The following is a 27,042-nucleotide window of genomic DNA, read 5'->3' on the forward strand; positions in this document are numbered from 1 at the left end:
CAGGCCAGAAAAGTCTTCATGTATTCTGATAAATGGAAACTTATTTGTTCATCATTCTTAGGTCTTAAGTGACCTGGCCAGGTGACAGCTTGTCTTTAAGGAAGGACACCAAGCTGAAATAAATTTCCATTAGAGGAGAGATTTCCTGAGATATTGAACAAACTATGTGAAAGAAGGCAAATAATGTCAATTAGAACAGGATGAGATTCACAGCAGCAGAAATGGGAAATGTCAAGATAGGACAAATACTTTGCATAGTACTGCATCTCCTTCCTTAGGAAACATGAAAGCAAGGTGAAGAGAAATGACAATGCAACAGGAGAAGCTTATTTATGTCAATGACAGCCTGTAAAGAAATTATTTAATAACAAAAAACCTGAAGCTCTTTTCAGGAGCCCATCTACCATCTTAACCTCCTTGCTCCTACAGACTGTTATTTCAGCCCCCTGCAACTGCAAATCAAAATTCAGAAGGCTTTTATACAGACACAGAGATACCACTTTATCTCCAAATATGTAGTAGTTCCAGTAAAGCTTTCTGGCCAGGGACTTGCAAAGAGCTTGGTCAAGGTGTCCAAAAGCCAGTAAAAAGCCAGCAAAATTGAGAAAGGGACTGCACACACAAAGTATAACTGAGGCTGGAAATCCTTCCAACCCCTGTACTACTCTTGGAATGATTTCAGATGATCAGAATAGGCAAGCTCCAGTTCCTCACCTGTTACATGAGAACTAATGCACTGCTGAGAATTCCCAAGACACAACTGATATTTCAGGTCAGGAAGAATGCTCACATGAACTGGTGTGGTTGTTATTGTTTGCCTCTTAAAATCAGAGCCCAAAGACTCCAACACTTGAAGTCAATCCAGACAGATAACTCACTAACAGAACATCAGCATCCCCAAACACTTCAAATGTTTATATTACAGTGTAGTGGCAGCTGCCATTTTGAGCTCTCCTCAGTGATAAAGCATCACCTGAAGATAACTTTTCTACGGCACAGAACATTGGAAAAAGCTTCTCTAGCCCTCTGAGGAAGATAGTTCTAGAGCTTAATTTTCTGCTTGCACCTTTTCAGAGAAGCAGAATTCTGGGTCATGATCCAAGCCCCAAATGCATCATGAATGCTGGTAACACAATGTAATTCACCAGAGTGGGACTGTGCAACTCTAGAGAGGCAATGGCAGAGTCATCAGTCTGGGGGGAAAAAAGAACACAATGCCATACACTTGAAAAAACATTTGCAGGGGCAAAGGCTCTGTTCTGAAATGGTGACACACACAACCCATGTTTATAGGCTATGTGCATACCAAGAATGAGGAAAAGGCTAAAGATGCCCTACACAGCACAAAGGAAAACGTTCTAGTCTCAAGTGATAGGATATGAATGCATCCAAATCCACATGACTGGCATTAAAACTAGCAAATCACTGGTACACTATATAAAAAGATATTTTATGTTAGGTATGGCTTTTTGTCACCTGTAGATTATGCCTCTTTACAGAAAATATTGTTTATCTTCTTTTGGTTTTCATTTTTTCATAGAATGGTTTGGGTTGGAAGGGCCCTTCAAGTACCACCCTCCTGCCATGCCCTTCACCACATTAGGCCCCTCAAAGCTCCATGCAACACAGCCCTGAACACTTCCAGTGATGGAACATCCAAAACTTCTCAAGGCAATGTGTTCCAGTGTCTCACCATACTTATTACAGAGAACTTCTTCCCCATCTCCAGCCCAAACTTATTCTCTTTCATTTTAAAACCATTGACCCTCGTTCTGTAACTAGAGACCTTGGGGAAGAGTCTCTTTCTCTTTCAAGTCCCCTTTTTATACTTCGAGGTTGCAATGAAGTCTCTCCAGAGCCTTCCCCAGACTGAACAATTCCAATTCCCAGGGTTTCCTCACAGGAGAGGGGCTCCAGCCCTCTGATCATTTGGCCTCCTCTGGAGCTGCTCCAGCAGGTTCGTGTCCTTCCTGTGCTGGGGGCCCCAGAGCTGGATGCTCCAGGTGGGGTTTCTCCAGAGCTAAAGAGAGGGGAGAATCTTCTCCCTCAACCTTACCAGTCTGTAATTAGAAGGCTCTAAGGGCATGACAAAGGTACCTGACTGTTACACTAAGATCCCCACTCCTAGGCTGGAGATACAGTGTTTTAAGTCAAACATAGGAAACACAGTTGAGTGTTTAAGTACATACCTGGAATCAGAGTTGTTTTTATGCTTCTGATTGAAGGAAAGAAATTTTAGTTCTTTCCATATACATACAGACACAGCAGGCCATGGGATAGCTGTTTATATTCACTACTGTGTCTCAAAAGTTCCAGGCAGAATACAAAATTATGGCATTTCAGAGCACACAAGTGCAAATACCAATACAAGTAATTTTCCATTATCTGTATATAAATCAATCACTGGAGATCTTTTCAAAACCATCTCAGCAGGCTAACAAGCATACTTAAAATTATTTGTTTTCTAAACATAGACCTGTTTGTATAAACAAGAAATTAGCATTGCAAGACAAAATGTAATAAGAATCTGTAGTTTTACCCAAAATTAATTAGGCAAGCAAAACAGAAAATCTTGCAGTTAAAAGTCAGTAGAAAGAATATCAGAAGGACTGCAAAAGTAATTAACATTTCTCAAAGTGTCACTCTCAGATGACAGTCTCCTATTTATCTACAGCTCTTGAGTTTTTAAAGTATTTTTTATCGCACTACGTACACTGCTGAAATGATAAAGAGACTGCAAATTTCTGCATTATCTTTTATTCAGTTGAACTGATTAGACTGCAGAGAAGGAAAAGAAATAAACATGAAAAGAAAGACAAAGACAAGAGATCTGGCTCCATGTAAACTTGTTTGGATCCCAGAAAAAATTCCTAGAACAGATGTTAAGACATGGAAAAAGCACAGGCCAGACTTGGGACTTAGGCATGTAATTTAACTGCCTCCAGTAACATATTACAGGGAGTAAGCACTGAGTCTGACATAACTTGGATTGCCAGCAGGACCAGATGGTTTGCTTAAATCACAAGCTAATAAACCTTTACACAAAATAAGAGGGAAATGAGTTATGGCTTCATCATAGCCCCATTTTCGTTAAAGCAGTAGGGTGGCTTTAAGGTACTCTTAAAGACTACATCCAAGACACTTAACTAAACTCTTGGCTATTTTGAATTAAGGGAACAAACTTCAAATTCCTATAGATATTGGGAAAACTGTTAGGCATAGCTTCTTTAGAGCTAAAAATATCAGAGGAAAAGGAGAGAAATCAGTAAACAATAAGAAGAAAACTCTTCCTGTCCCTCAGTAAAATTATACTATAATGTCTGATTTGTAAGGTAAGGACAGCCCTCAACCACAGAACAGCAGAAAGCTCTGCCCCACTGACAGCAGAGGGGTGTAAAGCAGGATGGCTCTGTCCCACCACTCGGGCTGGAGCTCTGGCTTCAGTTCAAGCCCCTCTTAGTCAGCACCAGTGCACAGGATGCAGTAATTAAGATGTTTCTATACATCACTTGTACCTGTATCTCAAAGGGGGTGCCAGACTTGCAGCACCCTTTTGCCAAAGTCAGCTGTGTACAGCGTTAGAGGACTGTGGCAGACTGCACATGGAAAAGGAGTTCTGTTTGCAGTAAAGAAGGGAGTGAGCATTGAAGCTGTGAAAACGGCTGGTGGATTATCAGCTCTACAGAGAAAGGCAGGGTCTTTTGATCATCTGTAATACAGAGCAGTAATTTTAGGGATCAACTTTGTGTTTCATTACATTACTGTGTGGCTTTCTTAAGTTTTTGCGCCTTTGTTTTTTTTGGTCATTTCGGTTTTGTACGTTCAGCATCCCTGATAAAATAGAGTGTCTTGTTGGCTTAACAGAACTGGTGCCACTGTTCTGTTCTTACCTTATTAAATGGGAAAAAGGAGAGGAGCAAGATAAAGAGAACAAAAGCCCATGGTCTAAAAACCTGCAGGATACTGCAGATGAATGCAATTTTTCTTATCACTGTGAAACTGAGATATTTAGACAGCTGAGTCTCTTATTTCCATCAGCTGGTATCCCAACAAAAACTTCATTATAAAATGAGCATCTGATAATAAAAAGGAGTTAATGCTCTGTATTGCTCCTTGCTGTCTCCACTGATGGTTCTAGGTAAGGAGGAGCACTAATGAGATGGACCAGACATTAGACATTTCCATGTTCCTCCTGCAGAAGCCACCCAAACATCAACAAAGACGTCTCTGTCAAGGGTTTTTTTTTACTTGAGTGTTCATCAAGTTTTTTTTTCGCTCATACTCTGAGAGCGCTGAGTTTTTGCATGAAGAAAGAGGAATCAGGATTCACAGATGGTTGGAAAAGAGAAAATTCCTAAGCCTTCAGGACTCAGTAAGTCACAGCTGTGTCCTGTTAGGATGTTTGGAGGTAGCTTTGACAGTTGTATCTCCTAAATGTGGGCTATAACCCACATAAATAAGCAACAGCCTACTGCTGGGACAAGAGCTCTTGAGAAGGAAACAATAATTGCCTCTGCTTAACACAAACAAAATATATGAGTCAGGCCTTGAATAAAAGTAAGTGAAAACTGAATTCTGATTTCTACTGAGGAAAAGAAATCTGGTTTAGTCACTGGTATCTGAAGAGTGTAACAAGTTACAATTCTATTTCCACATTTTCCTCAAGCAAAACCGTTATCCAACGAAACACTCTCATTATGTTTTTCAATCCACATAACCATACCAAAGGAAGCTGTCCTATTTTACTTTATGTGGATGTGTAGTCTCAGGAAACTGTCATGTGTTCATCTTCCAGGACCAGCAATTCCCAACCCTTGGGAATACAGCGGCAATCACTAGGAACAATAATCTATCTTGAAAAAACTTGGATTTTGATCACCTCTTAAAAATCTCTACAGAGGCAGAGACCCTAGAATGTAGCACATGAAGCACATCCTGTGCAGCGCTGCTCATGTTGTGCTCATTTGGCACAATTTATCACATCCAAACAAAATTCTCCAGATCTATGATTAAATCATGATACTCCAGCCACAACTCTAAACACGGCCATCTTCAAAATAAATTGCCCTTTCTTAGGTTACATCTACTGCTGCTAAGGTAGAAGTGAGACTAATTGCCCAAGGATTTCAGCAGGTTTTTACCAGCTTTCTGCAGACCATGCTGATTTCCATTTTGCTGCATTTTAGACAGTTTCAGGTTAACTAGGATATGTCACTATGGCAGAGAGTTTAGACCTAACTGAATAATATTCAAAGTAAATATTTAATGCTGTGCTGCACAGCAAAGACTGTCAATTTATATAGCACAGATTGATTTTCCAAAGAGAAAAATTCTGGTATGATGTATTAACTCACTACAAGCAGTGAAAAACGTTATGCTGATTCCATATACAACTTTAACACTCTTTTCCCAAAAGACATTAAGGATCATGAACATAAATAAATGAAAGCACATGCACTGCCATGTGAAGGTTGAACATGTGGCAACTGAAGAAGCACAGTCTCATTGGCAAACTCAGGGAAGTTTCCACCTCTACAAACTTGTGGAAGCAGATCTTGAGCATTGTAGTTAACAGAAAGCAAGTAGCAGAACCTAACTATAATAAATAAAAAGGACTTCCACTATTTGGAGCCAACTGAATTCAGGCTGAAATCCAGTGAAGGGTTTGAAGGAATCTGATGGTAAACAGCAGTACAGGGAAGTCAGGAAGTTTTTGTGTGAGTAGGAAACGCTTCAAATGAAGAGGCATCCTCAATTTAATGAGCTTCAAGCTTGTCAGCCTCCTGTGTTTTTGTATACAGGAGAATGCTATGGAAAGGAAAATTTATTTTCTTGCACTTAATGGATTTGGAGGAAAAATCAACAAGAACACATATGAACCTAATGTTCAAGTCTAATGAGTTTTTCTAATGCTCTGAACTACATATTATTGTATCACACTTGCATTTAAGATCACAGAGAATGCAACTGGAAAAGGAAGTTAAAATGCAAAAAGCACAGGACTAGCTTACACAAATATTAACACAAGTGTTTGTTTGGGTCCTCACAATTACAAGCAAGCATTAATGTAACCAAGTCTGCAAGAATTTGATTTTCTCTTGAGCCACAACAAATAAAATGCTGTCTAGAAGCAGGTACTTAGGAAAATAATATAACAGGCAGAGAGATGCCAAAATAGAGCTTTGTCTGGGATACCTGACTTAGTAAAAGGCATAACGTGAAATCAGTATTTATCTATTAAACAATAAAAATGGATAAAAATACAGACAAAATGACCTTAAAATCAGCACTTCCACCAAATTTATATATAATATTTTCCATCAGCATTTCTCATTTCATTAAATGAAAAGGTGAGTTATATGGAGAAATGCTCAATGTATATTTTACACAGAGGTTAATTACGCTTTCAGTGTCCCCAATTCTCCTGAAAGTCATCAAATTTTGACTACTTTGCAACCTTAAATGAGAGCAACAAATTAAACAAAAACAAAGTCATCTTCCCTGGAGGAATTTAAAAGACAGGTAGATGTGGTGTTTAGGGACATGGTTTAGTGGTGGGCTTGGCAGTATCAGGTTAATGGCTGGACTCAATAATCTTAGAGGTCTTTTCCAACCTAAACAGTTCCATGATTCTAAAAGATTTTGAATGCTTTTTTTTTTGTCTATGATGTTAGAAAAAGATCTCTGCCTCAGAGTTGTTAGGCATGATTTCCTATTCATTTCTCTCTTTATTCATTTTTCCCATCTGGAGATAAAAAAACCCTCCCAAGCCCCCAGCTCAGCACAGCTGAACACAACTAAGACAGAAAAAATTCCATTCTTCCACCTCTTAAAAGGTACATTACTGAATGCAGAGGGAATTACACACCAAATTACCTCTCCCTTGCAGGGAGTGTGATTCAGTACAAATCTGGGTATTTTTAAAGGAAAAGGTTATGTAATCCATTTAAATATCCAGGGAAAAGAAGCAACATTAGGGAGATGCAGTGCTCCTAAAAATTACTGCAAACATATTCACTGACAGAGCCCAGTGAACTTCAGTTACCCAAAATGCTTTCTCCAACCAAAGCAGAACAATCAGACAAAAGAATAAAGTAAATCTCAAGGAAAATAATGGTAAGATTATACTTCGGGCTGACACTGACTTAAAAAGCTCTTAAAATTTTTATCAGTTAAACAAAGTAAAATAGAAATTTCTAGCACAGAATTTTACTTCGTATGAACTAAGTACTCAAATTACTTTGCACATGGACATATAAACACACACTCAAAAGCCAGAATGATTTTGGCAGACTTTTACAGAAAAGAGCTTTTCAGCAGATATTATGGGGAAGTTCAGCCAAAGAAATGTAAACTCCCCAAAAAAATCTTTAAAAAAACCTCCAGCACCATCATCCCCAAGCCATCCCCAAGGCAGTGGATTACTGCCTTGATCCCCTATCTCGAAGTTTATAAAATTTCTCACTAGGAGATACAGAAGAAGAGACAAAAACATTCATTAAAAGCAAGCTGTCCAGAATGTATTACAGAGCAGTCAGAACTCTGATATTTCTGTGGTGCTCAGAAAACATCTACAAATTACTGGTTCTTGAGAAATTCCACTTTATATTTTTCATTTACATAGACATGCAGACAGTAACTTCATGTGTCAGAATTTGTGCTGTGAAATAATGTCAATTATTTCACAACATATGTGAGAAAATATTTCAGATCTATTTCAGCAACAGAATGCTCAGCAAAAAAGATATGTTTTAATTTATCTGGCATTTCCAGAAGGTATTTGATAGGATAGCATCCAATATATGATAAATCTGCTGTAAATGTAGTTTCTATTCTTACAATGAATTGTAGTCTAAATAATATTTGCTAGAAAGTTAAAACCAGAATGGTGTTCTGACAGAAGTGCAAATGACAGATACAATTCAAAACTTGGTGAGCATTTCAGCACAGTAACTTACACATAAGACAAAAGGCTCTTGGAACTTCTACTCTACATTCAAACCCTTGCAGACCTTGTATTTACAGTAGGGAAATGGGAGAGAACTGTGAAGAAAGTTCTGCTTGAGTTATTGAGTTATTTCATCTTTATTTTTCCTTAACAAACAGTTAATTTTGAAGTAGGCATATGTGATATAGAATATCAGGAGTCTTGTTATCAACATATTTTGCATGTAATGTGTACCTGAAATAATATTAAATCCTGGTGAAATAATTTATAGAGACAGTGGGAGAAAGTAATGAGTGTAAGAAAATACATTTAAACAATACATTACTTTTACAATATTACATCTTTCATACTTTCCATAAAAAAAGAAAACAGAAAAACCTGCCCTATGTAGGATAAAAAGACACAGTGTATGAATAAAGATACAGCTATTTATAAGTTGACATACTTAACCTCATTTAAAATGTGACACTGAACCATATGAACCACAATTTCAAAAAACATTGATGGAAGGTGTCAAGATCAGACTGCCAACTTAAAAATTTCAGGGTAAGTAGCTACTTAAGGAAGTAAAGAATGACAAGGTAATGGCCATTATTTCATGTGTTTATTTGCCATTACATTTTAGGGTAAGGAGTTAAATGCTAGCTGATACTACACAGAAAGTGTATTTAAGCAGGAGTCGATAATCATATGAGAGAACAGAGCTGCACTACTATCATCAGGAATGTTATTTAAATTTCTAAAATCTTCTGCTTTTCAAATCTGAAAGAAATAAAATAAGCTAGAGAATTGTATGTTGTGGCCAGGCAACGTACCATTTCACTCAAAGAAAGAGGAGCCCATTGTAAAGGCTGCAATAAGTTTCTGGTAAAAATATTTTTAGTAATAATACTAAGTAACTCCTGCCCACACAGGTCAACACTTCCTCAGATGTACCTCAAGGTGAGCATGGGGATTCATGAACAAGGGCAGTGAAGTGCTTCACATGAAAAAATCCCTTCAAGAAGTAAGACAGTTGGTACCATGAACTGCTCCAGGTCACTGCTCCATTTCACAACACAGCCCCAGAATGACCTTGGCTGGGGAAACAGCATGGGATGCACATTGGGATGTGCACCCAAGTACAGGGATGAAAGTGAGCACGGAAAAGGAGAGCACGAAGTATTTTAGGTCAGAAAACATTTGTGAACTATGCCCTTCAATAAGGAAGGCTAAAAATGCCAGTAATCCTACTACTGTGCTCCTTGAGACAAGAACCTGTGGCTAGTTATTGATCAACATGGAGTCACAGAACTTAAACTTGTGTTTCACTTTCTTTCACAAAAAGGGTCCCACTCTTTCGTCAGGATCAAAGCACGTTTCCAGCATTGTCCTGGGAATGGTGCTGGTTAGGACTCAATTCATAGAAAGGATAACCTGCTGCTTCCTGCAGGAGAAGGGATGGCAAGATGCACCAGGACAGTGAAAGGGGTTGTGAACAAGACAGGGTGTCTTTTCAAAGAAAAGATCCAACGGTTCTTCTTAGGGAGCAAATACTGCTGTATTTCTGAGCAGGGAAAAACTTCTATGCAATTATATTTTCCTCCCCTGAGGAACATAACGACAGCTTTTCTACAATAAACTCAGATTTGGTTAATGCAGAAATAGTGTCTGAATCTACACTTACCATGTCTAATAAAAAAACCTCTATGATAGAAGTGTTCATCTGAGAAATCCTACCTTCAGCCTTATGGGAGCACTAACAAAGAAGTCTGCATACATCTTCTGATCTTCTGCACAGAGGCCTGAACTATTGGGCCCAGCCACAGTACTAAATAAGCCCACAGCTGTGAGGAATTCACAACGGGATCTACATAGAGGATTCAGCAGGTGCACCATCAAAACCAGGTGACTATTATTAGAAAGAAAGGCTTGAAGAACTTTCAAGCCTTCCCATCTACGCAAGACTGCCTCATCTGCTTTCTGTATGGCAGGGTTTCTGTACACAGATCAGTAGGGATAATAAAATTATGTCCAATTCAATGGGGGCACTGCTTCCAGCAGGAAATGCCTGATTTTATTTTTAAGAAAGATGAAAGAAAGACCAGGTCTAAAATGGTGAAATAAACAGAAAGCTTTTAGTCAGCAGGAGACATCTTGCTTTTCATCTTAATACACAGATTGTGTATTAACACAGTTACCCACTGTCACAGTTCATACACACTGACAGGATATTTTCAAACACTGGATTAAAGAGAGCAACATTTCAGGATATATGAGAACCATGAAATCCAGGGTGGCTTTGTGGACACTGTAATTCAAAACTGAAGCCTATAAAACATCACAACACCACACATCATGAGATGATGGAGGGCAGGATTACACAAGACAAGGCTACAGTAACAACACAAAATATTGGGGCAGAGGCACACACAGATGAGATGTCCTCATACCTTGAACCACCTAAAGCCAAAATGGTTGACCTCATGCACTGATTCATTAAAAAGCTTCAGACAGGCAGTGAAGTGGCAGAATGGTAGAAAACAAGATAAACAAGAGAGGAAAGAAAAAGCATGCAATTAAAAGCAAATTACAGTCAGTTTGAACAACATCAACATTTTATAAAATACACACAGCAGTCACACTTGGTCTAAGAATATTAATAAGCTATTATATGGTTTGTGAAAGTCAATGGATTTGCCATTGATAGTATATGGAACATGGCGTCTTGCATTTTAAAACTCTAATATTACCTGTGTTTGTCTCTCAAAATTCTACAAAGAACTTCCACAGGACATGATAAAACAAAGAGGGTGTTCTCTAAAAGTAATTGAAGGAATTGCACTGAAAAACATTTGAAGGGAAGTCTCCTCTGCATCTTGGAAGAACAGCTACTTGCCACCACTCTAAATATACCAGACTGTATTTAACTGACACCAGAACAAAATCCTGCTGGACCAAGTGGGGCACAGGAGGTCTCCCAGGGCTGACCAGAACAAGAGCCTGCAGATCCTTTTCCACTGTGCTGATTTTTTGCTCATATTTTAAAAACCATAACTGGTCTGAGGTGGCAGTTTAGTTCTGTTGCAGTAAGCCACTGCTGTCACAGGTGTCAACTTTCTTTTCTTCCAATACTGCTGCTCTCATTCCATTCTCTTTCCTTCTCCTCATTCTGCATGCACTGCTACATCCAAATTATTTTTTTCATGCTGTTACCTACCATATTCCTTTTTTATGTTGTTACCCACAAATCTTACTTGTTTTGACTCTCTTCTTCTCTTCTCAATCTCTCTTGACCCTGACGGTTCATTGGTCTTCTGGCTGTGCCTTGCCTAATTTTTAAGATGTTACACCCAATTCCAACAATCTCTTTTTTATATTTATGTGTATATATGTTTATAATTATATACTTTTATATTCTTTGAGCACCAGCTTCTAGGTGCTCAAAGAATATAAAAATGGTCACTTTGTCTTCTAACTGATTAATTAAAACATTATAACATCCTAGGCATCAAATCACATTTGATTACTTTTGTACCTCATCAATTTTTGATGGAAAATCAAATTTACATTTTTGCATTTACAATGTAAACTCAATTTTACATTGATTACTTTTGTGCCTCATCATAGAACCAAATGCTTTGTCAGATATATTTTCCTTTCAAGGAGATCTAATCTTCAAAGTGGCATTCACTACCCAGTTAACATTTCTATTTAATGCAATTTTTTTTAAAGGCTACAAGAAGTTTGGAAAGAATGCATTCTTAAAAGTGAGTTCCATCCCATTCTCTATGATGCTAAAATACAGCAACCAGAATTATCCTAAATACATCTATCAGAAAACAGCTGTGTTCGACTCTAGCTCATAGAGAAATAATTGCTATCTTCAGGAAAACTTGGATTTTTACTTCTCTTTCATTAATACCTGTGATACAAGAATACATGATAAGAAAAACCTCAAAATGTTTTAAAGTGTATTTGGTCAGAAGTGTTACTAAGTGAATAACAAAGACAAGGAGATTCTTCTATTGAAATGCAAAGGCTCCTGCTTTGCTAATTACTGTCCTAAGGACAATGTTTTTCACTAAAGAGGCTCATAAAATTAAGAGTGCCAGTTTCAGCTACTGCTTCACAAGCTTTATCAAAATCTCATGGATTTATAAATAACTTAGGGTATGCTTTCTTGATGATTACTTACCTGAGCTAAAATCAGGCATGCCCATGATTCTTCAGAGTTCCCAGTGGCAACAAAATCAATTAATGCATGAAAGTTTCTTGTGGCTTCAGTACACAGGTGTGTATTTTCTGTGTGCATGCTTGGCTTAAGCCAAGGGATTTGTCTTTTTAACCAGTTGTTTTGCAAGTGCAAGGAGGCTGTGGTCCATAAACATAACCAGGCTAGTAAAAACCATTGTCTTTCAAATAAATTCAATGAACAAGGCAGTAAATCTAAGTATACCTTGCACACAGGAAGGCAGCTTCGACAGGCAAGACAGATCAGAAGAGTTACTACTTAAACCAATATTTCAAAAGCTCAGCATACCTTATATTTTGATTTTAATTTCAAGAAAATCTTACCTATGAAATACAACTTACTATGAAGGCTTTGCAGATTTTATGAGTTCTGTTACCTAACAGTGGAACAGACATACAGGATCACCAAAGAAAGCCAGCTGTGTTTCACGCAGGAAAGCAGGGAAATTAGTACTTTACTGTCTGGTTACTTTCCTAGGAGGGCTACCAGTGACTTTACAAGATTGCAGACCTGTTTCTCAGCATTGATCCTGGCTGACTCCTCTTGTGCTAGCACCATTTCCCGCTCTGCAGTTATCTGAACACTTTCTCTGAGTGCCTCTTCCAATTCTTCAATCCGATCATCCTTTTTACGCAGATTGTCCTGGAAAATGACGGGACACGAGGTGAAGACGACTTGTTTGGAAGTACAGCCTTTTAAACCAACCAAGTTTCAAGCCAACCAAAATGTGTTTGTCCCTCCCAAGGTGCAATTGCAGACAAATAATCTTCACACAGAGGAAAGAATGATGAAGGGATGCAGGAGTAAGAGGAAGATCGCAGCAAAGAGAAGGAGAAAGCCAGCAAAGCAGGACCTCAAAGCAAGAGTGCTTGTCTGGTGTGGCTGTACCACAGTCCTGTCAGATTATACAGCACAGAGAAGCAAGGATTGTTGGAAAATAAGGATTAGTAAGCAGCTCTGAAGAAGCAGAGAAGCCAGAAGTGGCAGGAAAGTAGCAGGCATTCAGAATTGCCCGTTGGCTCGCACATTCAGCAGCAGGAGTGGTAAGAAGGGAAACAGAGCACTGGATTTGGAATTTGTATTTCCAGGTTAAGAGGGAGAAAAGCAAACACTGACCCAACAGTCTTCCACTGTTCAGTTAAGTCTTAAAGGAAGTTTTACACCCAAGGCCTGCTAGGAAATATGAAGGATTCATCTGGGATGTTTGAATCTCAGATATTCAAGTATTAAGATTCCCTAAAATCTTCTGCTTTGATAAAGAGCATCCTCACAGCTGTGAGTTCAGATGTGCCTCATATGTTTAAACCACTGAAGAAAACTTACTGCTCCTCAAAAAATATGTTTATTGGTTTCTACGAGCAGCATAACTTAAAATATATATATATATAGATACACAAAATAATGGTATTGTTATTTGTAAAGGAGAGTCTCCTAACTTTAATCATGCAAGGAAAATAAATGTGTCTCTCCTGCTTCTGCAGAAGCAGCTGCACAGAAGGCTTCAAAGCAGGCTGTGCATACATGAATGCCCTGGACCATGGCTGCTAAACAAACCCACCACAAGAGAGCAGCTTGATGGAAGATTTCTGCATTTCTTGTCTTGCAGGTTGGTTTAGATCATAGGGTTCCAATGAGATATTAAAGCACACTGAAGTTAATATATGGCTTTTTAGCAATCTCAGTAGCAGTGGAAAAAATCAAAAATGCTTTTATTTTTTGGTATTTTCCTCTTTGTCAGATGTACCCCTTCAGCTTCTGTCCTTTTGTATTTAGGATTGTAATTTTCCACTTACACTGAAAGAGTTTTGTACCATATAAAGAATAACGAAAAAGAAGACTGACTTGGAGCAAAATTGTCCTTGCAACCTTCATAATGAAAAAATTAGTTACTGGAGTTTAACAAATGAATCTGACTTGATTCCTGCTTTCTAGGACCATATCCCCAAAGACAGTTGTATGAAAACCATTTCTGACAGTCTCAAAACTGCCACTTTCAATGAGAGTGTTCAAGCAGAGATGCAAAGCTTTGTATCAGACAAGTGCAGGACATGTGGCACCCCTGCCCTGGTAAAGAGCAAAGCTGGTGTTCAGCCACCAGCACAGGCAGCAGGAGTTAGGCTTTGCAAGCAGAACAGCTTTCTGCTGATGGTTACACTGAAAGATGGATTCACAGGGCAAGTAATTGCTGTTTTCTAAAGAAACAAATGGAGCGATGTACATTTCAAAAATAGGAGTTGCTTAACATGTTTTCGTATTTTCAGAATCTTATAGGAACACTGACAACATCTTCCAAAAATACTTTATAGTTATCATAAACATAAATGAAGTCTCATCAAAAAGATGAATAACAAGGTTACAAAAAGTTGTGCAAGGAATAGTAACCATTTCAGATATAGGAAATATTTATTTGCCTATCTGCATTACAGAGCAATTATGAACTTTACTCCTTGTCATATCACTCATGGACAGTCAGGTGAATGTGTAGTTCTCTGTGTCAATTAACAGAAGTGGGAATTGTACATTTGAACAGTGGCATTTAAAATGGAAACTCCTCTAAAATAAGAATGCAGAATTAAACATTGTAACACACAGGTATATCCACTCTTCATTCCAGGCAAACATTTCAGAGGTGAATTTAACGCTGTATTAAACATGACACTATATAGTGCTCTATTCAGACAGGTGAATGCTTGAGGGACAGGAGGAAGAACAGCTGGTGATACCAAAAATACAGTGCCACATTACCTGCACTAGAAAAATCTATATTCATATATAATTACTTTTCCTAAAATAATACATAAATTGTACATATATGATAGAGGGTCACAAGTTAAAAATCCAGGCTGACTTAGAATGAATTGCCTAGAAATGGTGAACTTTAACATGAATAACCCACCAGTAAGAAAAGCCTGAGTATAAGGTTTTCCTTTCTGTCTCAGTCAAACCTATTTAAAAGATGTGCAATTTCACTCTTCTAACAGTGTCATGATGTCTGTGACCACCTGACAAAACCACACAAATGACTGGCAGGAGCAGCAGGTTAGTCAGGTACCACATCCATTAGTGCAGCATAGTTTCAAAACTCTCTTAAAGAATGATTTTGTTTCTAGCTCATTGATTCGTGACTGATTAGTATTTGAATGACTTAAAAAAAATATAAGCTGCTGTCTCATATTAGTATATAAAATTGAAGTGAACCTTTTGACACACCAGCATGTTCTTCCAGCTGTTTGGCTCTGAACTCTAAAACATGACAGGTTCATGCTGACCTGTGCTGCTGCTTTCCTCCATTTAATTACATGAAGTATTCTACCTTTATTGTGGTAAGATTTAAACTCTGGAAAAAATCTTATTTCAATTTTAACTACAGTTATAACATGTTTCCTACAGTGACTGTTCCTCTGAAGCAATCATACCTTTGAGCATCACACCAATGGCAAATCTTCCTGTATTTTGATAAAATATCAGAATGATAAACAGTGACAGTCTTTTTTCAGGAAACTTTTACAGATGACTATTCCAAAAGAAAAAATTACTTACCTGTGCAGTAACTGCATTCTTCAAGTTGTATTATCTACCCAAATACCTCTGTGACCCTCCTTCCCTTACCCTCCTGCATCCCATGTGCAGGAGATTGCACAGCAGAGATGGAATTAGACTGGGATACAGGAGACAGCTCTGCCTTTATGCTCACTGGTGGCAGCACACAGAAAATGAAAAACCCATTTGACACTGTGGGAGTGCCAAGAGTTCAGGCACAATAAAAATTTTTGCTACCTATGCTGTGATCCAGTTGCTGATTCACATGCAAAACTAATTCCATCCATGCTTGTCTGAAAGCCTGAAAGGAAAAGGTAGTGTGACCGATGCACATTTCTGGGATTTTCCTTTCACTTCAGGAAGGAAGTGGTGGGATGGCCAAGTGATGCATGTTAAAATGATGTATCAATTTAATCTATCCTGCATTCATGTGATGTGTAATCTGCCATGAAGTTTTATGCAAGTGCATGAAATAGGATACATGCTTTCACCAAGACATTTAGGTTCAATTAAATCTGAGGTATCCTGGCAAACTTCATAACCATTTCTTGAACTACACTCACAAAGATCTTTATGGCCTAATTTCACTCTTGGAATTAAGGTGGATTTCTCTAGTAAGCTCTTGGGAAAGATTAGTTAGCAGTTTGAGAAAGCAATGAAATGATTCTCTTAACTGCTGAAAGCATTTCTAGGAGTAGAGGAATCACCTAGGTAGGGAAAGAATACTACCATATAACCCTGTAAACACTGCAATAGCACATTTCACCTGTGTACTTTTATAGACCAGATGAGAAGAATGCAATACTAGAAGAGTTTTGCACTAGAAATCAATTACTTTTCAAACAGTGAAATCATTCCATCATTACGAGCCCTTACTCCTGTGAACTATTGCTTTTTCTTATCTCCTATTTCCTCAAGAAGCCATTACCTAGATAAAGAACTTAATGATCTCAGTGCTTTCTAGATGGGATAAAACTCTCCCTAGAAAGAAAACCCCTCCTTTATGAGCTGACCTCCCACTGGTAAGTGGAATGGGACTGTCAGCTGCCTCAAGTACTACTTAAAGCTTCCTCATGGATGCAGTCATTTAGATCTTGAGACAACAAATTCTTCAACAACACATGGAGACAGTCCATCCACAAATGTTAAGATTTTTTTTCTAGTTAAAAATATGAGGGCCAGATTAACTGTAACTCTAAAGTGCATGCAGACTTATTAATTAATATGAAAAATTGAAATATTCTTCAAAGACTTCTCAAAATCTTCCATAAAGTTCCCTTGCTTCCTCTTTTTGGCCATAACCAGAACCAAATATGAAGAAGAAAAATTGGTTCTACTTATAGTCAGTGCATTACTGAGGACTGCTGGTTTGGAATCGCAGGAATCTAACAAAAGATGCCTAAAGATTCACAGAATTATTGAAGGTGTGTTTCTGCAGTGTTGGTTGAACTACTGAACCCAGAAAGAAAGATGCTAGGCCAAATAGTCCTCTTCACAAGGAAAAATTGGTAAAAATAAATCAGTTAAATAATGTCTGCTTTTCTCTGAAAAAGATCTGCAAAAACCTGCATGTTTTCCTCAGAAGATCCTCAGGGAATATACAATGTGGTGCTACCAAAAGGAGGTATTACAGTTTCATTTGATTTCAGGAGCAAACAATCATAGGGCCTTAAAGCTCAGGTGAGATCTCCCTCATTCAGTTCCACATGCTGATCAACTACTTCAAGTCTCTGAATTAGAAAAGCACACGAAATTGTCACTCATAAATGGGGAAATACCTCTCACACTGATGAGACAATACTTTGACTTTTGGGGTTTTCAAGAACACACATTCAAAAGGAGTGTTTGGGGTCCTTCTGCAACTCATCCAAAGCAACAGATATCCACAAAAAAATTATTTAATTCATTACCATTTCCTGAAGAAAGTGGCAATATAAAAAAAATCCCCAAACCTCTAAAAACATATTTGCTTGAAAAGTGGAATGAAAGAAGAGTTTATAAACTCCTGAAGAAGGAAATACCATTAGGGTAGAGTACAGCTTGCTACTAAGATGTAGCATAAAACCCAAATAAACACAGATCCAACACTAAAGACTCTGAAAATAAAGTAACAGAGAGACAAACTACCATGTAAAGCTGCTACAAGATATATTGCTGGGCACAAACAAGCAGTGGAGTTACAATAACCACTGATTCTAATGCTGTTTTGGGGCTCTCAATTGGTTAAATTAAAGACCTAATGCATTGGGGGTTATCTGTGATGGGGAAATCTCTGGCTCTTGGGCAGAAGCTGAGTATATCCAAGTATTAGGTTTATATGAAGTCCCTGTTTCTCACAGAGTGAGATAAAGAGGGTTTTTTGTAAGCACAGCAACAGCAGATGTAATTATCAGGAGTTGCTGAATGAAAGGAACAGTCTGAGAGCTACAAGGCACAAACTGCCAAGCAGGAGCTCCTTGATCAACATTTCCTCATCTTTGGAGATCAGACCTGAGATACATGATGATTATGTCATTAGAACAACATATGTCAGCATCTGGAAGGTTGTATCTGCCAAATAAGACACATGGATTGGAATTCAAGTCTGACAAGTTACACAAACACAGAAAAATAACTACAGAAGACAAAAGAGAAAGACTGCAGTAGAAGAATTTAATTCCAGTAGGAGTTGAGAGGGAAGTGCAACCAAAGCTGGCCACAGCACTGCATATGCTGTATTGAAAACAGGAGGAATGGCAGAAGGTGATGAGCACATTTTTCTGAGAATACCAGAGTGGAAAAAGAAGATATGTGTACATCTAGAGTCTATGTGCACTTGTGGATCACCAGTTGCAGGAAGAACAAAAACATATTTACAGTGAAAAGAAAAAGTGGATAATTATTATTTCTAGACATGATAGGTTAAATATAACCAGCCTATTAAAATTAGCATGGTCAAAAAAAAACCCAACAACTGTACAGAAGCCAACACTTTATGAGAAATGGCCAGGGAAATTGTCTTTTTAAATAGAAAGGTATAAAATTGAGTGATATTTCACCTACACTGTCCCTGGAGTATAGTTTCAACTACACTGTCCCTTGAAAATACTCAAGAGTGATGCAAGACTATGAATGATGCTGCCAACAAAAATATGTGCTTTTCTGTACGTGGGAAGGATGCACACGAAAATATATTTACATGGGAAAAAATCCACCCAAAGAAATGAAAGTTGGGAAAGAAATGTATCAACTCCAGTGATAGAGTGCAATAGAAAATAACCAGATAGATACAAATTACTACAAATTTATCTAATTTAAATGAAAGGGAAGTGAAATTGGAGGGGAAAAAAAAACCCTAGTGAAAACTTAATGAAAAGAAAGGCTTAATCTTTCACAGTGTCCTTTTCTTAGATCCACCCGAAAGCCTTCATAAAAGTCATGCATATTGCTATTATTGCCTGACAATTGCTAAACTGTATACAAAAATTTGTGAATAACTCCAGCCATTCACACTTTTTCCTTCCAAGGTAGATGTCTCACCACCCAGGTGTGCTACTTTCAAAAAGCATTTCCAGAACAGGCAGCACTTTTGCTTAACATCAGGAGCAAAGTGAAATACAGAACCTTTGATAATGGTAAGAAAGGATCCTAATCAATACTAGTTGAAGGAGGGCAGAAAGAAGGAGAAAAAGGGCAGTTCTAGACACTAGTACAGTCCCAGAAAGAGAAAGGCAGCAGTGGTTATTCCTGTGGGAAACAGGCAATGTCCTTTCCTGACAGTTGCCATCTCTTTGACACTTTTTTCCTGTTGCTGTAAGCTTGGTGCTCCCAGCACAGCAATCAGTTATAAATCTGGGGCTTGTACAGACACTTTTCATTAGCAACAGCCCAGACAGACCCAAGCACCTTGCCAACACTAACAACCAGGTTTACCATTTAGCAGCTGCACGGGGTGCCAGCAGCTTTAACATTTTGCTCTGGCTGTTGCAAATTACCACATTTGTAGTTTTTAAAACCTAGAGGGACAACATTTCCATCAAACCACAGCAGGTCACTGCATGGACTATTGAAATGGGACCCAAAGCTGACAATACAGCTGAGAAAATGATCTGAAGTGAGCAAAAGCAATAGATATCTCTAATTGTTATGGGCTTTTATGGTTTTTGTTGTTTATTTGGTTTATCTTTCTTTTTTTGGGGATGTGTTGTGTTTTTTGGAGTGGCTAATTGGAGAAATGCTACTGTAACACAATTTGTTCTTCTCTCATATATCAATACAATGACTCAAGGCTCCTAAACTGATATGGGATTAGAGAAAAAGCCAGCAGCAGTTCTAACTAACTGCACCATTAACACGAAGCTCAAACCCATGTTATTCCCTTGATACAGCCTTATTTGCCTGAGGTCTCTTTGTAAATGTCAGTCCTGTCATCATCACTGTACTAATACATCACTAGTCACAAGACCTACCTTTCTCTGCTCATTTTTAATCCTTCAGCAGACAAAAACATCAGAGCATCACACATGGACAGCCATAAAAGAACACTTCTCCTGTTTTCCCTCTTTTTCCCAGATGAATACAGGACAAAAATTGCTACTGATAAAAACACAACTGAGGAAATGCCTACTGAGCAGTTACCACACTGAATCTCGTCCACTCCCTCAATTTTGAAGGGAATTCCTGCAATTGGTTTTTGATTTTAGCCTTTGATGCCTCTTCCTTGATGTGCATCACAGTAGAGCAGCTTTTGTATTTGTGCAATGAACTGCTTCCTTTAAAGCAGCCGTCTACGTAGATCCTGCTCCTAACCACAAAACATTTTAAGCTAAAAACAAAAATCCCTTTCACTCCATGAAGATATTCCCCTTTCCCCATCTTCAAACTAGAGATCAGTAAAACAATTTCCCATCAGAAATAAATTATCACTGTTTTTTCATGCCATCCAGGAACACCCCAATCACCCACAATCCCCTGACAGTCAGATGCACCGAGTGAAGGTAATTTCAAGGAGAAGATCTGCCTTGGTACAACATGGATTCAGCTACAAACCAGAAACAGACATAATAATTTAGGGAAATGCTTGGCTTAAAATATTAAAGCTCTTCTCAATATCTTTACTAGTAAATGTCTGATCTGCTGTTCCACTGTATCCAGAGAATACATTTGAAAACAATGAGAATATAGTACAGAAAATGTAAAAATTTGACAATTAAATAGTAATGTAATCAGAAAACAGTGAGCTTGAAAATAGTGAAATAAGGTGTTTGAAGATGAAAGCTTCTCATTTGTGTATTTGCAGTATTACACTGACAGTAGCTTTAAACAGGCAACTCAGTATATAACATTCATAAAAATCACCACTAAAATTAACTGGCTTAAAACCCAAAAGAATGAGAAAATGGAAACATTTCACATTCTGAGAGATTCTCACTCCTTTGTATGAAAATTCCAATTGTTTCTATAAAAGCCTGAACTAGTTCAAAGGAATGGGAAAAACAGTTATTGTTTCCCTTTAGCCCCAAACATTCCAAAATGATCCTCTATTATTCTCAGTCTGCAAAGCCTGAAGATGTACTCTCATCTTCACTCATTCTTTTCCATGTTCAAGAATTTAATTTCATTTAATATCTGTTTGAACAGAAGCCTGTCCTTATGTTTACTATTTTTTCCTTGCCTTTTCCTTTCCTGTGGTGGATGATTGGCATCACTGCACATTATTCAGAGAGGGAATGCACTGCTCATGCACACAGTGGCACAGCAGCATTCTCTGGTTTGCTGTTTGATACTTCTCAAATGGCTTTTTAATAGTCCTCCTAACCAATAACACTTTCATAAAACTATTCTAATTCTGAGATCAGAACCCATCATTGTGCACATATATTTAAGATTGCTTCCCCTGACATATATAAATAAATATATACTTATGCTGAATTTCACCTGCTCTTTTATCCATGGGTTCCAGTTACCAGGTACTTGGGGAGCTGTACAGGTTATCTTTCACTTAAATATCCTGAATAAATCAATAAATATAATTTGGAATTGCACAAAAATTTAGTCTCATTTATAGAAAATATTACATCTGCCATCTTTCAGCTGTGCTCCAGAAGGACATGGATACCTGTTGTTGGGACACTGTGTTCCTTCAGCTTTTCACGCCCTGCTTTGGAAAATCATCTGACCTCAAAATTATCCAACTTTAGGAAGAATTCAAACACAAGCAAGGAAAGCAACATAATGTTCTAAGCAAATTTGTTGATGAATTTTAACTGACTACAGACATCTTCTAGAATGTCAATACCATCCTCCTTTAATCCTCAGTCACAGACTAAGTGATACCAATATAGTTAAGTTTTTCCCATGCCTGAATTGAGATCTGAGTGCACATCAAACCAAACTAAGGAGATGAAAGGACTGGTGCTGACTTTTAGTGTGTTACAACCTTCTGTCAGTTCTGAACACAATCTGCAGCCTAAGTCTCAATTCCAGTTAATATTTGCACATCACAGTAAGAGCAGTTGCTCTGATACCTCCTAAGAACATGTAAATTTTAGGCAAAGAGAAAAATTTAAGACAGAATACATTGATTTCTATATAGAAAAAAAGTAGTTTAAGGGTGACACCAATTTGGGCAGTTTAGTAAGGAAAATTTAAGAATAATACTGATTTAGAATGAAATTAATTGGGTTTAGTACTATTTGAAATTAATTAGAGGAAATATTTTTAAGGAAATGCTTGAGTATTTGTTCCCACAGTATAGAACCAAAAAAAAAAATCCACATGTATTATTTTTTAAAAATAAGTCCTGAATTCTTTCTGAGGTCCCCATCATCACCCCATCTCCCTTTCTTTTTCTATTGTGCAAAAGAAGAATAAAACAGAATAGCAATTTTATTAAACAATGAGACTATGAAATGAGCCATGGCAATTGGGCATTTTTGTTCTTGGGGAGAGATGAGTTAGAAACCACTTTCAACACAGCAAGTAAGAAAAAGAAAAACCTTATGAGGGAAACAGAAAAAAAAATCAAGAAGAAGGAAAAAATGCAAATTTATTACCATTTCTCAGGCTCATGAAATAAGACACCAAAATGAAAAGAGAGCTGTTCTTCCCCTCCAATGTGCTCCTATTGTTTTGCTTAAATCTGGCCCTCAATGTTTTCTACTCTCAGGAGAGACCTCCTCACAGGAACCACACCATGCTGTCAACAGATACATTAATCTCTCTGACAGCTTTTAGGAAAGCAGTTTGAACTCAGATACTAATCTTGGGGAAAAAAGCCTATGCAAAAAACATCCAGTGGTTAAGGCTGTTGGCACACGTTCAGCTGTGCAGTCCTCACTGTACTCAGTTTCTGGCATATCATGAAGGGTACCAACCCCTCCCTTTGCCAAACAGGAAAGAGCACAAATAGCAGGTTTCATCTTCCACTGACACATCATGTTTCGGCAGAAAACACTGGGTGAAAGTGTGTCTGGGGAATAATATTCCTGATGGATCACCAAAAAATCTTAGGATGCAGGGAGTCTTCTTTCCTCTGTTAAAAACTCTTAGGCCATATAATGGCTTTCTCTCACTACAAATCTCAATTTGCAGTTAAGGGAAATACTGGGATAACTGGGAGACTGCCTAATGCTAGCTGTAAATAGTGACTTCCACGAAATTTTTCCAGCTGTCTGTTCAAAACTGTAGAGCTGTCCAATTTTTACTTTACATAAGAAGATGAAGTCAAATGGTTCATCTTTTTTAAAGATGTGAGAGCAATGAATTCATCTAACCTGAACATAATAAATGTATGGTAAACTAAACCAAACCATAAAGTGAAAACTGATAGAGCAGATGGCTAAATGTCTATCCAGGGAAATGCTTCTCCATTACAATTGCCAGGGCACTTCGAACTTTCTTTCTGTAAATGTTATGGTAACAAGAATTCTGAATGGAGCATTCTCTCCTGGTCAGACACAAGAGAAGGTAATTCCTTAACAACAGATTTAATGTCATAAACATCAATTATGTAGAATGACAGACTCTGTCTCTGTAAGAACTGCCACATCAAATTAAGAACAAGGCCATGTATTTATTCTGGTACTCTATTTTAGACAGAGAAAAAAGCTGCACCTTCTTTCTACAATTCATTTTTGAGACAAATTGTTTTCCATGTTCAAAAGTGTATATTTTTCCTTGGTGCTTCAGCATGTAATATTTCACACACGAGCAAAAATCAAGTTAGTTAGACCTTGCAAATCATCATCAGAAAAATGGCTTCAATAAAACTGGAGACATTACTGTCCCCACAGTCTGCTTGTGGATCACAGCTCACATTTTAAGAATGTTAATGCACCAAAGCTTAACAAATCCAAGAAAACTAAGAAATGAGAGAGGTAAATATAAACTTTTTTTAATAGTCACCCGTACTACCATATACTTTGTATGCAGTTGTTTGGAGAAATAGGTATCAGATTTCTATAAGGAGAAGTTGGAAACTGGTATTGGAAACAGACCCAGGTAAATACTCCTAAGTTTTAATGTGCATGAAAGCTTGTCTTGATGAGCTTCCTCTAAGGAAATGGAGAATTACTTGCTCTTGCAGAGCCCACCAGGCACACTTTTATGTGAAAGCATAAGAGATAAAAAGGACTGATCTCTCCAGGAACAGGACCTCATCTGATGCTGTGGGACTTCTAATTTGTCAAGACACATTTCTTACCTTGTTGAGCTTACCTTCTGGCAATCTGTTAGTAAATCTTCATGCCCTTCTTTGAAATCCACATTGTACTTTATCATTTCAATACAGAGACGAGGAGAGACCTTTTTTGTAAGACAGAAGCTCATTTTTATGTGCACTACCGTCTTGCTGGGATGGAAATCCAGCAGTGCAAATTTTACATGAAAATATAATGTCACAATAGTGCTATTTCATATTATGCACTGATTTCTAGCACTAGGCAGTATTCCTCCACTGTCCAATGAACTTTTCAGTCCTGTTTCTGTGTAGCTGAATGATAAAAATGAGTAAGGCACTAACTCTGTGAAAATGTCTAAGCCTTTCTTCAGTAAAAGAGCATTACAAATGAAGAATAACTGAGTCTTGTCTATAATTACTGTATTATTTCACACATATACAATGAAGTGAGGCTGTCTATTCATCATTGATGCATTATCTATGCTGTAAAAGTAGATGTATCCAGAAGGGCTTAATTATGATTTTTAATTCCCAAAAAAGGGCTACAATTCAAATTAATTCTTCCTCACCTCCCCTCAAGAAACCTCTCCTCACTATAAGTGATGAAATGTGTAGCTAAAAGGTCATCATTTTTGGAACTTCTCCCAGACATCCAGGAAAGATAAGAAAAAGCTCTCTTGACAGAGGGCTATGGCATGATGAGAACAAGAGCTAGCTTTTCTCAAAGCATCTGCCAGGGTCAAATATGTGCCTGTTTCTACACTAACTGCAACACACTGTGCTGAAAATCACAACCCTCCAAACACATACACAATGAAAAGTTTGTGAACGCTGTATTTTCTGTAACGTATTGCAAAAGCTGATGGAAATGAAAATTCCTACTGGAATATTACATCACTAATGAATCATGATGCATACTGATGTCTCTACTGCATATGTATATCCTGTTATGTAATGAAGAGCCAGCTGTCACAGAATCTCTGAGAGAAAGAGCTTGAGGGTAAGTTGATCCCAAAACTACCTATTAGCTACCACTGCCCAAATAAAATAGGATGAAAAATTTGCATACAATTATTTCAGTTACATTTTTATGAGGTATAATTGATCTTTAGAGCCTGTATTTTTTCATACTTGCTACATTTTCACTAAGAAGAGTCCCGCATAACACTGAGAAGCAGACAGTAAAACACTGATTCACACTACCTCAGAACCACATTTAGCTAAATTATTGAGAACATGTAACGATATTTAGTTTCATCCTATTTGGTAACTGACAAAAAACCCCTCATCCTTTCAAAAAATATTAAAAAAAAATTTAAAATTAATTGGAAAGTGAATTGGTATCCTTTCAGCAACTGATGCCATGAGCTGTGTCCTGGAGGACAGAATGAGGATGACCTAGACCTGAATGTAGTGAAATTACAGCCACTTGCCTAAGTGCTGATGGCACCCGGTCAGGCCCAAGGAATACTGACACCCCAAGGCTGGGCAGCACAGGGAATTACCCAGGGATAGGGAGGCCAAAACCCCTCCATGATGTAATTAAGGTCTAAAAAGCGCTGGGAGAGGAAGAGAGAGGAAAAGAACATTTAGATCAGAGTAATTCCCAAAGGTGCAGCCGAGCTCAGTGAGCAGATTCATGTTTGATATGTCAGACTGTTCTCTGCAGATGCAAGATGGCTTTAAAGAATACATTTCTGCCAGGCTGAAATGGAGCAGCTGACTGTTTTCTGGGCTGTAACATGTTGAGCTGTACTCATCTGGCAGGCAAGGCTGGAATCTGATATGGCAGTGGTTTATATGGAAGAGAAATTAGCCAGGAACTCCACACTTGAAAGTCACTTATCCCAGGAAAACACCTAACATATTAAACTAGCACAACCAATTTGCTTCAAAGCTGATGCAAGTTTTCAAGAAGATCTTGAACTTTTAAGTTTAGAAAGGTTTACTTTAACCATTTCTTGAGAAATTTTGTACTCACTGTCCAAAATCAAGTTCAGAGATTAACTAGGAAAGCATAATCTTGCTTTACTAATAGCCAAAAGAGAACACATAATTTTCATTATGGCATAGTATTACTGTCAAGAGATGAGATGAAAAAACTTCATCCGCCCCACCTTCAAGTATTGTTTTTTTAATAGCCAAAAAAGAACACAACATAATTTTCATTATGGTACAATATTACTGTCAAGAGATGAGATGAAAAAACTTCATCCGCCCCACCTTCAAGATCCAATCACAGCATATCAAGAGGAAATTCTTCAGCAATTTAAGCTCAGATGTACTGGGCTCCACTTGGGTTTTCAGGTTTTTGAGTGCTGGCAGTGACTGTGTGCACATGCAGTGGTGCCTCATAACAAACAGTTAACCACAACAGACTACTTCTGCTGGAAGTTCCTCCAGCAACCACCCAGCCCAAGCTTCTGGCCAGCTCAGGGCTGGCAAAAGTTAAAGCATGTTGTTGAGGGCATTGTCCAAATGCTTCTAATACACTTTGCAGCCCTGTGCCATTGTGATTGATATTTAATGAATTTAGAAGTTCATTTGATGAGAAGATACTTGCTTATCTGTCCATTTCATTGAGCTTTGCCTGGATCACAGTAAAAACAGGACTGAACATAAAGTTGCATATTTATTTATATTAAAAATAGAGCTCTTTCC

The 27,042-nt window shown here is 37.9% G+C and overlaps 1 protein-coding gene across 11 annotated transcripts in view; it reads right to left on the reverse strand.

Moving 5' to 3' along the window:
* ERC1 (ELKS/RAB6-interacting/CAST family member 1) overlaps positions 1–27,042 on the reverse strand; it is a 269,174-nt gene that overhangs the window by 101,138 nt on the left and 140,994 nt on the right. For 9 of the 11 annotated variants that reach the window (XM_039707938.1, XM_039707936.1, XM_039707935.1 and 6 more), the window contains one exon: positions 12,693–12,824. The exons of the other annotated variants lie outside the window; for them this stretch is intronic. In XM_039707938.1, coding sequence (XP_039563872.1) covers positions 12,693–12,824 — 132 coding nt within the window. The remainder of the gene's footprint in view (positions 1–12,692; positions 12,825–27,042) is intronic. 11 annotated transcript variants of the gene reach the window in all.

The sequence above is a fragment of the Passer montanus genome, unplaced genomic scaffold (assembly GCF_014805655.1).
Source record: "Passer montanus isolate IOZ18808 unplaced genomic scaffold, ASM1480565v1 scaffold20, whole genome shotgun sequence".
In the NCBI taxonomy this organism is placed as follows: Eukaryota; Metazoa; Chordata; class Aves; order Passeriformes; family Passeridae; genus Passer; species Passer montanus.